Source organism: Anopheles merus, chromosome 2R (genome assembly GCF_017562075.2).
Source record: "Anopheles merus strain MAF chromosome 2R, AmerM5.1, whole genome shotgun sequence".
NCBI classification, from domain to species: Eukaryota; Metazoa; Arthropoda; class Insecta; order Diptera; family Culicidae; genus Anopheles; species Anopheles merus.
Window position 1 is genome coordinate 26962698 of NC_054082.1, and position 12779 is coordinate 26975476.

At 51.0% G+C, this 12779-nt stretch overlaps 3 protein-coding genes across 3 annotated transcripts; 2 read left to right on the forward strand and 1 right to left on the reverse strand.

Moving 5' to 3' along the window:
* The first annotated feature begins 2242 nt into the window (after nt 1–2242).
* On the forward strand, nt 2243–7032 carry LOC121588455 (mitochondrial proton/calcium exchanger protein-like). Its single transcript, XM_041906415.1, has 7 exons — nt 2243–2759; nt 2953–3294; nt 3326–4803; nt 4879–5124; nt 5195–5299; nt 5378–5641; nt 6122–7032. The coding sequence occupies exons 1-7, from the start codon at nt 2711–2713 to the stop codon at nt 6320–6322; spliced, it is 2685 nt and encodes an 894-aa protein (XP_041762349.1). The 5' UTR covers nt 2243–2710; the 3' UTR covers nt 6323–7032.
* Nucleotides 7033–8419: 1387 nt separating this feature from the next.
* Nucleotides 8420–9835, forward strand: LOC121589728 (deoxyribonuclease-2-alpha-like). The gene is made up of 2 exons (XM_041908836.1): nt 8420–8691; nt 8765–9835. Exons 1-2 carry the CDS (start codon nt 8564–8566, stop codon nt 9780–9782), a joined length of 1146 nt encoding a protein of 381 aa, XP_041764770.1. The 5' UTR covers nt 8420–8563; the 3' UTR covers nt 9783–9835.
* A 226-nt stretch (nt 9836–10061) lies between these two features.
* LOC121589727 (ESF1 homolog) lies at nt 10062–12702 on the reverse strand. The gene is made up of 2 exons (XM_041908835.1): nt 11839–12702; nt 10062–11769 (listed from the first exon to the last, which is right to left on the reverse strand). Exons 1-2 carry the CDS (start codon nt 12586–12588, stop codon nt 10174–10176), a joined length of 2346 nt encoding a protein of 781 aa, XP_041764769.1. The 5' UTR covers nt 12589–12702; the 3' UTR covers nt 10062–10173.
* Between the last annotated feature and the right edge of the window lie 77 nt (nt 12703–12779).

Below are 12779 nucleotides of genomic sequence, written 5' to 3' on the forward strand. Positions count from 1 at the left end.
CAATTGAACTATACAAAGCACAACGATAAATTTTGTATAAGTTTGTATTTTGCAGGGCTTTTCTTTCCTCACAAAGCTTGAATGAATGTACCTGAAATGACACACTCTTCACCGTCAAAGTATTCTTAGACAACAAATCATCGTTGATCTTTGCCCGTGTGTTGCCATGGTTGAGCGGATGCCAGCCAACACACTTGAAGCGGGGACCGAGAGGAAGTAAAAAAAAAAAAAGAAAACTCGAAGAAAAAACCATGGCCCGCTTTGTAGCAATCAATCAACCGTTTGCCAATTGAAATGTAAAAAAGTGGTTCCCGCTTAAAGAGCCGTTCTGGTTTCAATACATACTGATTCGGGCGATCATCATGATCAACAGCTGATGATGGTTTCTTTCTTCCGCTGCGCTTTGGCGTTGCAAAATGCACACACACAAGCAGATGCTTTCTTCCCTGTTGATCTTGCTCGTTTTTTTGTTTGTTTTTTTTTGCTTCTCTCTCTCTTTCATCGTATTGCAATTTGTGTGAGTGTGTGCAAACGAGAACCCCTTTCGTCGGGGGCTGGGACAATCATCTGTGAGTTGTGCCCGCTTTTCTAATCGCTATAGAAGTAAAACATCGGCCCCACTGGGCACGTTTGCACCAATACATGCATTCACCACGAGGGGGGGGGGGTCACCCCATTGGGACCAGTTTTTTTTTCTTTTCTGTTTTGCTGCGCACCAGCGTCGCAACCACTTGCAGTTTCTGTGTTCGCGCGCTCTCTTGCGCGCACAGCATCATCTTGCGACGGTCGGGATCATTTTACCCTGCCCAATACACACTCACACACAGAACGAAATTTCCCAAGCAACACACATTCCCTCGATCGTTCGCGATCAGCTGTTGCAAGTGTTTGCGGCTCGGGAGTGGCGACTCGTTTTTCCTTTTTTTTATTTTGTATGCCCCTTCTTGCACGATGTTGGCGCGTGCTATCTTCCCACTTGGCTCCCGTACACATGCGCACTTGCGTGCTGCAGCAGCAGCACGTTCTGCTCCATTCCCTATCGCACACGAGGGTGCCGATCGTTCACCAGAAAGGAGGGTAAAATCGCGACCAATCAAACCCACGAGCCTATAAGCCTAACGATCATCCCTGACCTTCGATTGGGGGGAGTGAGCGCAAAGATGTGTCACAATGTGTGTTGATTTTTGTTGTTGCGAAAGCACATGGTGCCTGCCATGTGCTTTATTTATGCAGCGCTTCATTGATCGTGTCTTGCGGTTTTGTACAATTCTTCACTTGCTGTACGATCGCGATTGTGTTACTTTCGCGCACAGAGTACGTTGAACTGTTGACCTATATAAGGCTTGGTTTCATCAGGCGTACCACAGTGCTGGCCACACCAGGACCAAGCATATTTGACTGACAACCCGAACGCGTCAATTTGGGATGGCAGAAAATGGAAAGGCCCACCAGTACGACGGCAAATGGTCTACAAAGACGGGACACAGAAGTGGACCGGAATGGGAGTTAAAGATGATGCCGCCTCGCGGGTGACGCACATCTGTTGTGGTAGCGTCGTCCAACGTATTTGCTTTATTTTTCACGCGCTACTTATAATGGAAGCGATCGTGAAATGTGGTTGTGTCGCGTTTTTTGAGCTGTACGTTTCTGTAACACTCCACTCATTAGTTGCGTTTTTAAGAATCGATTAACACACAGCCCCGTTGCTGGCCTTGTCTTTGAATTCTTATCAAAGCGCAAGACCGACAGTGGCAGATATCGGCGATAAAGTGGTTTGGTTGCTAAAGATAACGAAATAATGTCACACCAATGCCGGCTGGGGATAATTTTAGCTTGTTTGAGATTTGTTTTGCTTCACGGACGAAAAAAAGCCTCTTCATAAAGGTAAAACATATTAATAAATCCATAAACAGTTTAAAAAAGCGCAAAAGCAAAAATCAATGTGTGTTGGTGTGCTCAAAAGTACGCTTTGCACATATTCTCTTCATTTTCCTAAGCTATATCCGATTCAAAGTTCTCCTTCTCTCCTTCCCACCAAATCGCTCCGGCCAGTTACGGTGATGAGGGCCTGACAACATACACCAACATGGCTTATAAATAAACGCGATACGTGTGTGTGTGTGTCTACAGTCGTCGCTGGCCGGTCGCTGACCAAGTCGTCCAACTGTCTACAGCCGTTGGCGTACCGACGGCAGCAGCGACGGCTCGAAAAAGGGTCGGCGTAGCCAGGCACGATTCTCACTGCCGCCCAGTCAAGATCGATCAACCGCGTCGGGTGTAGGGGCGCTTTCGCGAGAGCAATATGCAAAAATAGTGTTACCGCACCAAGGGAAGATCAGTTGAATTGAGAGAAGATTACACCTGCGTGCTGGAATCTTGCTTTCTTGCACATTCAAAATATCTTTCCCTTTGTTTGGAACGCTTCCGAACGAAACCGAACGAGAGAAAGGAAGTTCACGGTAACAGACACAAAGGTTAAGCAAGGAAGGTTAAGACGTCAGTGGCTCTTACTCGGACTTTCACCTGTGCTTAGTAAGTCCCCGTGGACGGTGTGGATGTGTTGTGTTGCTGACTTTGCTTCGGGGACCAAACTACCAAACGTGCGGCAAATCAGCAAATCGAACCAAACCAATCCAATCTTATCTGGATCGAAGGTGGATTTGAGTGTTTGCTTTGGTAGTGGCGGTTTTGCAAACCGAACGAGGCTGCAATGATGGCGTTGCTGGTTTTGGGTCACTTTGCCGTGCCGGTGCATCTTGGTAAGGTGTTGAATTATTTGAATTATAAACACTGCAAAGAGGGTGTTGATAAGCCGATCGGATCAGCTGATATTGAGCCCGAGATTGGTGCAATTTTCTTTTAAATTTTATTTATTTTTAATTTATGATCTTTTATCATATTGATCATTGTGATTTTTCTCTTCTAATAAATAAATTTATCTTTTTATTTCAGCCAACGTGCGGGTACGATTCGTCAGCTATCGCACGAAACGACCCATCGGGCTTATCAGCGCACAGTACGACAGCTTGCTGCAGCCGCACACGATCTTCAGCGGAAGCACCGGCAGCAGAACCTGGACACCGGCCGGTGGAGTCCGGCAGGATGGCGGTGTGCCGTTGCTCGATGCGCTCGGCTACAGGTGTGGAACAGTGCTGCCGGGTCCGCCAAGCATCAGATGCATTTCCACCACCAGCTGGCTTGGCGATCAACCGTCCTCCAAGGTTGAAGTCACGGTACAAACGCTAAAAAAGAAAGAAAAAGAACAGCAGCAGCAACAAACAGCAGCAGCAGCTCGCCAATGGTGTATCGAACGGAGCTGCTGCAGCACCAACCGCGGCAACGTCGAAAGTACTTACCGACCTTGGTACGAGCGCAGCGAACGCCCCGGTCGGTGCCAGTACCGGCGCTAGCGCGGACGCACAATCGCAAGCCCCGGCACCAGCGGCCGCCGTTGTCGCGGCCGCCCCGGTTGTGAAGAAAACCCTGAAGCAGCGCATATGGGCCGAGCTGGTGCACTACTACCACGGCTTTCGGTTGCTGTTCATCGACATCAACATTAGCCGGAAGCTGCTTTGGCGCGTACTTAATGGGAAAACGTTGACGCGCCGCGAGCACAAGCTGCTCATCCGGACGACCTCCGATCTGTTCCGGCTCGTGCCGTTCTCGGTGTTTATCATCGTGCCGTTTATGGAGCTGCTGCTGCCGCTCGCGATCAAGCTGTTCCCGGGCATGCTGCCCTCCACCTTCCAGACCGCGACCGAGCGGGAGGACAAGATCAAGCAGAACCTCAAGGTGAAGATCGAGATGGCCAAGTTCCTGCAGAAGACGCTCGACGACATGGCGGTCCAGAACAAGGAGCACCGGTCGCAGGCGGCCAAGGACTTTAGCGAGTTCTTTACCCGCATCCGGACGACGGAGAACTTTACCATCTCGAACGAGGAGATACTGAAGTTTTCCAAACTGTTCGAGGACGAAATTACGCTCGACTCGCTCAACCGCCAGCAGCTGCAGGCGCTGTGCCGCGTACTGGAGGTGTCACCGATCGGCACATCGAACTTGCTGCGGTTCCAGCTGCGCCTGAAGCTGCGCAACCTGGCGGCCGACGATCGCACCATCCAGAAGGAGGGCATCGCGTCCCTGAACCTGTCCGAGCTGCAGGCCGCCTGCCGGGCGCGCGGTATGCGTGCGTACGGCGCCTCGGAGGAGCGGCTCAAGTCGCAGCTGCAGGAGTGGATCAATCTGAGCCTGAACGAGAAGGTGCCACCGTCGCTGCTGCTACTGTCCCGGGCGCTTGTGCTGCCGGAGAATATTACCACGGGCGATAAGCTGAAGGCGACGATCTCGTCCCTGCCCGACTCGGTGGCGACCGTCACGAAGGCGGCCATCGGCGAACGGGAGGGTAAGATCGACAACAAGACGAAGATCGAGGTGATCAAGGAGGAGGAACGCAAGATCAAGGAGGAGCGCGAGGAGGAGAAGGAAAAGCAAAAGGAGCAGCAGGAGCTGGTCGACGGCGCTCCGGTCCTGACGGCCGATGGCAAGACGGTCGAGCCGGGTACGGTCGCACCGGAGCAGCCGGAGATTATCTTTGCGCCGGCACCGGCAACGACGATCGTGCTGGACAAGATCCCTCCGCAGCCGCACACGGTGGAGGAGATTTCGAGCAAAGATCTGGAGGTGCTGGGCGATGCGCTGGGCACGCTGAGCAAGGACAAAAAGTCGCTGCTGGTGGAGAAGGAGGAGATCCGGGACCTGAAGGAAGAGATTGCCGACTACCAGGAGGATGTGCAGGAGCTACAGGAGGTAAGTGTGGTGCAGTGGGGGTGAGAAGAGCACCTAAAAGTGAAGGAAATAAATTGACACGAATCGGGGTTTCAGGTTGTCACTGCTGCCAGCAATCAGGAAGAGGTACAGGTGAAGGAATCGCGTGCCGCGAAACTGCTGTTCAAGAAGGTCAACTCGATGATCAACCGCATGGACACGGTACTGACGGAGCTGGAGCGCAAGGAGAAGCAGCTAAAGGAGAAGGTGCACGCGGCCGAGCAGAGCGAAGAGGTACAGAAACCGCCGGCAGCCGACGAGGAGCTGGTGCGGATAGACGAGCTGATGTCGGCCATCAAGAAGGTAAGGGGGGATCGGGAATTTCTTTAGCATCTGTGAAGGGAGCATTACATTTTAATTTCCCCAATTGCAGATCCAGAACGTTACGGACGATTCGCGGTTAGATCAAATTTCTAAGATTCTCGGCAAAATTGATGACGATCAGGATGGCCAAATTAAGGTGGAGGACGTGTTGAAGGTAGGTGTCATAGCTCCCACTTTGTAAGCGTTCCAGCTTTTATAATCGTGCAATTTGTACATGCTTCCCCACCATCAGGTCATCGAAACGATCGGCAAGGAGAACGTGAAGCTGAACGCGAAACAGGTGGACGAGCTGATCGATCTGCTGGACAAGGAGGAGGAGCTGGAGGCGGAAGACAAGATCGAGAAAGCGCTCACCAAGAGCCTGGAAGCCAAAGAGAAGCAAAAGGAGCAGAAGGAAAAGGAGAAGGAAAAGCTGCTCGAGCTTACGGATAAGGCTACGGATCTAAGCTCGCTGGCGCCACCGCCAGCGCCAAGCACCACGGCCTCGACGAAGCAGGTCAGTTCTGATGCAATGCCCCAGCTACCACCGTCACCGTCTTCATCGACTTCATCATCCCCGCCACCACCACCACCACCACCAGCACCTTCCTCGTCGACGGGAGTGCCGCCGAAATGAGGCACGGATCGTTGAAGTGCGCAATGCTTCTCTGCCCCCCTTGTATCCGTTGCTGTTGGTGGGAGACGGTGTTGAATAGGCTGATGAGACGCTATCAGTAGGACTGTTGTGACGCTGCCTGTGATCGTACGATCTTAAGCTTTCCTTCATTAAGACCCAAACGCGCCCCGCATTCATTTTCCCGTTGCCCGGTTAAGGGTTCGCGCTTCATACCGTACCGCCGAGCACGGACCGAGGGGCTGTCTGTCTGTCTGTCTGTCTGTCTGTGTGTGTGTTGTGTGCATGTTTGCATGTGCGGTCCCACTCCAACCACATCCTGTTTCATTGGGTGAATTCCTTCTCTCCTCTACTCGCACGCAGCAGCTCGACGACGGTACAGCGATTATCGACGCGGACGCACTGCAAAAGGTGGTGGAGGAGCGTAAGAAAAATGCCAGTATTAATGGAGCACCAGGCACAGCGGCAGCGGAGGTAGTACCGCCACCGACACAACATCGTCCAGCGGCACGGGCAGAAGCGAGCAGCACCGGTGGGGGGCCACCGAAGAACAAAATGGTTTGAAGCGAACAAACGGCGCAACACAACCGCAAAGTTTTAGAGCTAATTGTAACTCCGTCAGGGCTGTGCTGCGTTTGCGGTTGTAGCAAACGGTTAAGAACATTGTTTTCTTAAAAAAAAAAACTTCTTCAAAAGAAGCGACCTTCGGTTACACAGAGCAAACGAAAGGAGTCCAACGAAAAGTGGCAACCACGAACCAACATTTCCCCCTCCTCTCTGTAGGAAAATCAAGCAAAAGTGCACACGTCCCAGTGAGAGGTTGAAGTGCAATTGCTTTACACACTCCTGCCTTGTTGCAACTACGGAAGCTGCCTTTTCACCCAAGGCTTAGAGAATTCTGTTGCCCGTTGTAAAGCAAGCTGCACTACTGCATACATTTCCTTTTACTACTGCTTCCTCGATCCTCTTCATTTTCCCTCTCGTTGCCCTACAGAAGGTCGCTGAAAGTGTCTGCAGCAGATACGGTTTAAAATTTAACACCGAAGACAACCTCGATGACGAAGACGACGACGACGATACCCCAAAAAAATACAATTTTGTGAGTGTGTGTGTGTATGGTGGATCCATCTCACAAATGCTGGTGCTGTAGGAAATGCAACAAAATCGAGTGCGGAAGACAAACCCAAAACAAATTTACCGTTGTAACAAACGACCCGATCGCATAAATAAGTCAAAATGTACAATAAAAATGGATAATTTATTAGGAATGTTAATGGTGACTATCTCGTTGTTACTTGATTTGTCGTTTCTACTTGAGACTATCCGAAATATGTGCTTATTTTATATTTAATCTTGCTTGATTAAAGGGTGTCTGCGTGATGCTCATGTGGAGTATTGTTCTCTTATGCATGGGATGACTTTTTTAATATAGTTAATTTGGCCAGGTTACAGGACTACGCAACGAAATTTCAAAGATCCCCTTTACTGTAAAGAGTACGACGAGAACAAAGGTCGCGAAACCCAATTAAAATGAGTTACCCATAAGTAACTTATACTACTTACCTCTTAAGAGACCTAAAACCAAACCCATACTGGTCCTGACACCAATACATCACCTTTTCTGGTTCAAGAACTGCGCATGACCTAATGCCTTCAGGACCGCAACTGAACTAATGCAGGTCTAGGAACCTATGCTGAACCCAAACCGTTCCAGGAACCAATACTGATCATAACGGTCCTCGAAATGATCATGTACCCATACCTTCCCTGGAACATATCATGAACCCACAATGATGCTGGAACTGATACTGAGCCCATACCGGCTCAAGAATCTATCATGAACCCAAAGCGATCCTGGAACCTATCATCAACCCATACCGATCCTCAAAGCTATCATAAACCAAACCGGTCCTGGAACTGATCATGAACTCATACTGGTGCTGGAACAGATCATGAACTCATATTGGTCCTAGAATCTATCATGAACCCATACCGGTCCTCGGACGTATCATGAACACATACCGGTCCTGAAACTGGTACTGAATCCATACCGGACTTGGAACTGACATCAAACCCATACCGGTCCTGGAACTACTCATGGTTCCATATCAGTCGTGAACCCATACCGGTCCTGGAACCGATCATGATCCCATACGGATCCAGAAATAGCTCTCGATCTCATTTATTTTCAAAAACAGTACCTGGAACTGTTCCGGATTCGGATTCGGAACGATACTTAGACTTGGTCTGGGTATGGAACCTGTTGGGAGCACCCTGTATCGTGATTATCGATCGGTTGACGGATAAGCCGATCACTCCCGATGATACGCGCTATCAGCGAGAGAGTGACGAACTACGGCCTTATATTGTACTAATTTATATATTACATTGCAATGTAGATAATAAATCCATACCATTTTAACAACACAAAAGAACCAATAAAATTCCAGTTCCAGTCAACAAACAAAAATGAGATTAGCGTAGGGAATTATTGTAGAAATTAGCGTAGGAAATTTCGTAGAATTTATATAGAAAATATGAGTTATTGTTCTTCTTACAAAATCGACCTTTTTCATTTATTTAGTCCTATTCTCATAGGTCGATTCCCATAGGTGCAAAATCGATAGGTATCTGCGAGATCACTGCGAGATAGAGAAAGCGTGAAAGAGAGAAAAGGATACACAAATCGCTCCACCTGTACACCGTTTTGCTTGACGCAGTGTAGTTTATCCTTTACCTGCAACAAAAAGCGACGCTTTCTGCAGTTTTGTTTGCTAACTTGATTCGGAAGGACGCGCTTCTGAAATGATGCTCCGTTTGTGGCTGTGTCTCGGTGGTGTGTTACTAGTGGCCAAGATCGCTTACGGACAATCTTCTGCCCCGCCCGACGAAGTCCTTGGTTGTCGTTTGGAAACGGGCGAATTGGTTGATTGGTAAATATATGCTTCCGTTTTCAATTCGTATTGCTTTCTTTTGTAATGTCCTTCTTCTTCCTCTTCGCGCTAGGTATTACCTATACAAGCTACCGAAGGAGTCTTCCGAGCGTGACTCCCCGACCAACGGGTTGCGGTACACGTTCGTATCGTCGAAGGATGTCGGTGGAAAGCACACCAAAGGATCACCACTACAATGGCACACTGCCCAGTACAGCGTGAACCAGTCCGAAAGTGCACCCGGCCGCACGATTACACCCTCCGGCCGGCATCCGTCCACCGTCTTCACGATCCTGTACAACGATGAACCCGCGAACGCACCGGTCGACATGGAGCGTGGCCACACGAAGGGTGTCGTCAGTACGGACGGTACCGCGGGCTATTGGTTGATTCACTCCGTCCCAAAATTTCCACAGCCAATTGGGACCGATTACGGATACCCGCACACCGGCATGATGTACGGGCAAAGCTTCCTGTGCATTTCGCTGAACGCAACGCAGATGGAAACCGTTGCCAGGCAGCTGCTGTTCAACGAGGTGACGGTGTATTCGAAGAGCGTTCCAGCGGCATTGGCGGCCCGCTTCCCTACGCTACAGCGTGCCGCCCAGATGGCACCGGTCGATAAGTCGCCACCGTTTTACAGCGCCCAAACGATCCAATCCCGGGCCGGTGTGGAGTTTGTGACGTTCGCGAAAAGTCGCCACTTTGGGAAGGAGCTGTACGCGGACTGGATTGCGCCGGCACTGGATGTGGGGTTGATGGTGGAAAGCTGGCAACACGGCAGTGGCAATCTGCCGAGTGACTGCTCATCGGATGGCCGCCGGCGCCGGCACAGTGTGCTGAATGTGCGTGAAGTGTCTGTTGGGCGGGAGGATCGGTTTTCCACGCTGAAAGATCACTCGAAGTGGGCAGTAGGTGGTGCGGGTGGTGATGGTGGAGTGAAGGATGCGAAAGAATGGGTATGTGTCGGGGACATTAACAGGCAGGAGCACCAGAAGCAGCGGGGCGGTGGCAGCGTATGCCAGTCGTCGAAGCTGGTGGCCGAACTGTACCGCGGCATGATCGATGAGGTCGAACCGTGTCCGAAGTGAACGAAACGAGTGAAGTACGTCGTGTAGGAGAAATATACGGAAGTTTTTTAATATGTAAGCGTGTTTTAAAGTGCCTCTTAGTAGTGTAGCACAAGTAGCAGTAGTGTGTTAGTTTGTTTAAGTGCTGTAGAATTTTAGTTGCATGCTTACCTTTTGTCCGTAGTGTAGTGTGCCATGGATAAAAGTATCCCCTAGCAACAATCGACAGGACTCGTACTCCAGCCATGCTTCACCAAAGGTACGTAAACAAAGGTACGTAACCAATAATTGTAAATTAATGTCGGTCTACGGTTCCAAAACACTAACAAACTCATTTCCTTATCTATTGTTTAATGATTTTATTAGAACAAATGCAAACACTTACTGTTCCTCCCAACTAAATCCCACCGGATTACGCCTTTCCTATCTTCCGCTTGATGCTCTTCACCAGCATGGTCGTGGAGACGTCCCGTTTTGCCACCTTCTCAACCGGCTGCACCACCTTCCCATTCTCCTCCCTCACATCGTTCTCTGCCAGCTGGCGCTTGCGCAGCTTCGTCTCGATCAGCCGCTCCATCGCTTTCGTCTTCTTAAACGCCGGATTCGTCGGATCGATACTGAAGTCAGGCTTCGAGTAGATCGCACTGAACCGGGGATCCTCCGTGTTCACCTCAAAATCGTCCGCTGCCGCCTTCTGATTTCGCTGCTCCTCGATCTCCCGCCGGCTCTTCTTCAGCAGGGCGCGCCGCTTCGACTTCGACACCGTGCGCAGATCGATTTCACGCTCCTGAATGGCGCGCAGATTAAAGTGTGTCCGATTGTCCTCGCCATCGTCCAGCATTAGCTCCAGCTCCGCCCGGCGCCGTTCGTTTTCCTCCGCCTCCCGTTCCTCCTCCTCCTTGGCTCGCTTGATCGCTTCGCGCTCCTTCTGTTTCGATTTTTGCTTCTTTTTACCCACGCCGAACTCTTTCTCGTCGAAAGCGCTCGCAAAGAATGGATCGTTTAGATCGACACCGTGCGGCAGATCATCCTCGGAGCTGTCGTCCTCGGTGGCTTCCGCGCCCGAACCATCCAGTTCGCCGCGCTTCCGGCGCTTCTTCAGCTCCTTTCGGCGCTTGTTTTTCTCCTTCTTCTTTTGCAGAATCTTCTCGAACGGATTCACATCGTCCTTGGGTGGCTTGGCGGGTTCATCGTCCGATTCGGCATCGGACTGATCGTTGTTTGCTTCGTCTTCCTCCTCCCCGTTCACCTTCCAGCTGAACTCCAGGCCGACCTTGTCTTCTTCCTGCTCCCTCTCCTGTTCTTTGATGTCGTTCAGCAGAGCACGATACTTTGCGATCATTTTCTCCTTACGGCTTCCCTTCGGCTCACCGTCCGAGTCGGTACCGTCGCCATTCTCCTCCTCCCCAGAATCACTGTCACTGCCCACTGGTCCGACTCGTACGACCGGACGCTTGGATTTTCTACTGCCCAAACCATCCTCATCTTCGCCCTCCTCGTCGCTGCTCGAACACACCACGTACTTCTTCAGCTCGGCCTCGGGCAGATCTGCCCACTTGCCGTCCCGCAGCTTCTCGTTGAACTCCTTCCGCTCGAGATCGTTCTCGTCCCACGTCAGCTCCACCTTCGACTGGTGCAGTGCGGCCGTGCCGAAGATACGCGGCACGTACTTGCCCACCTCCGGCAGCTCGGTACAGCGATCCTTCGGCGCATCGTCAAACTCCATATCGTCCGGAATGAAGCGCAGGTCTAGCTTGTTAGCCGTACTTTCGTACTCGATGCCGTCGCACTCCTTGTAGATCTTATCGGCCGTCGCGACCGAATCGCACTCCACGACGGCATAGTAATATTTTAACCGATTAAGCTGATATTCGCGCAACCGTTCCTTCTGTACCTCTTCATCCTCCTCCTCTTCGTCGGAGTTTTCAATCGTGCGGACAGTCAACTCCTGCGGGCCTCGTTCCTCCTCTTCCTTCATGCGCTGTTTGCCATACTCCGATGGATAAATCTACGGAAATCGGACAAAAATAAAAATAAAATTCTCTCATGTATAAATTTCCCTCGTGCATACTCTTACCGTTACACTCTTGATGGCCGAACCCGGGGGAAGAAATGAGCTCAGCAGCACCATTACATCCACCGCCCGGATACGGTCCCAGTCCATATGGCAGACGGCCAACCGTCGGGTGGATTCTTCCGTCCGCTCCGCTTCCGCATCCAGCTCGCCCCACACGTGCTCAATGAACACATCCTGTTCCTCCTCCTCATCACCGTCCGAATCGTCGTCGGAGGAAGACTCCAGCAACCCTTCTCCACGTGCAAAATCCACCTCCAAATCCTTTAGCCGGTCCTTCACCTTGCCCGACAGGCCCGCTTTCTTTTCCTCCTTCGTCAGCTGCAACCCTTCGGCACCTTCATCCGATTCCGATCCGGCCCGACCCTCCATCGCCCGCTCCTCCCGTTCCCGCTCGCGGGCCGCTTCCTCTTCGTTCTCCTCATCCGAATCGAGATGGTAAAACTTGCGCATCAAGTCCGAGTCCGTTTTCTTAATCTTCCGGCCGTACTTATCCATCGTGGCCTTCTGATTGAACCGCTCATCGTCGAACATGGCCTTGAAGCGGCTATCGATTTTGACCGTTTTCTTCGACTTTGGCATGCCATGGTAGCGCGGGTTGTTGATCAGATGGGCGAACCGGTCGTCGTCCCACATCTTCGGCGCATTACCGTTGCCGTTGGATTGCTGGGTCGAGCTGTTTGCTTGTTTTTTAGCTGCTTTATCACCCTTTCCTTTGCCGGCGGGGCCGGATTTTTTCTTTGCGTCCTTCATCGCGATTGACAAACGAACTGAACTAGGTAGGAATGGTAAAATGCACCGGTTTCATATGATTTTCACCGCGAGAAACGGCACTGCAACGCGAATGTAAACAATACGGCATGGACGGGTTTGACAGAAGCGTTCAGAGCACGTAAATAAAACCCAGTGAAAAAACTAACCCAATGCTGGTACACTGTAAAACT

What these genes read in the sequence shown, in the direction of transcription:
- LOC121588455 (XM_041906415.1), top strand. Translation starts at nt 2,711, where the DNA reads ATGATGGCGTTGCTGGTTTTGGGTCACTTTGCCGTGCCGGTGCATCTT. An exon ending in ACAAACAGCAGCAGCAGCTC is followed by an intron (nt 3,295 to 3,325) that starts GCCAATGGTGTA and finishes GAGCTGCTGCAG; the next exon opens with CACCAACCGCGGCAACGTCG. An exon ending in AGGTGGAGGACGTGTTGAAG is followed by an intron (nt 5,300 to 5,377) that starts GTAGGTGTCATA and finishes CCCCACCATCAG; the next exon opens with GTCATCGAAACGATCGGCAA.
- LOC121589728 (XM_041908836.1), top strand. Translation starts at nt 8,564, where the DNA reads ATGATGCTCCGTTTGTGGCTGTGTCTCGGTGGTGTGTTACTAGTGGCC. An exon ending in ACGGGCGAATTGGTTGATTG is followed by an intron (nt 8,692 to 8,764) that starts GTAAATATATGC and finishes TCTTCGCGCTAG; the next exon opens with GTATTACCTATACAAGCTAC.
- LOC121589727 (XM_041908835.1), bottom strand. Translation starts at nt 12,588, where the DNA reads ATGAAGGACGCAAAGAAAAAATCCGGCCCCGCCGGCAAAGGAAAGGGT. An exon ending in CGGCCATCAAGAGTGTAACG is followed by an intron (nt 11,770 to 11,838) that starts GTAAGAGTATGC and finishes CGATTTCCGTAG; the next exon opens with ATTTATCCATCGGAGTATGG.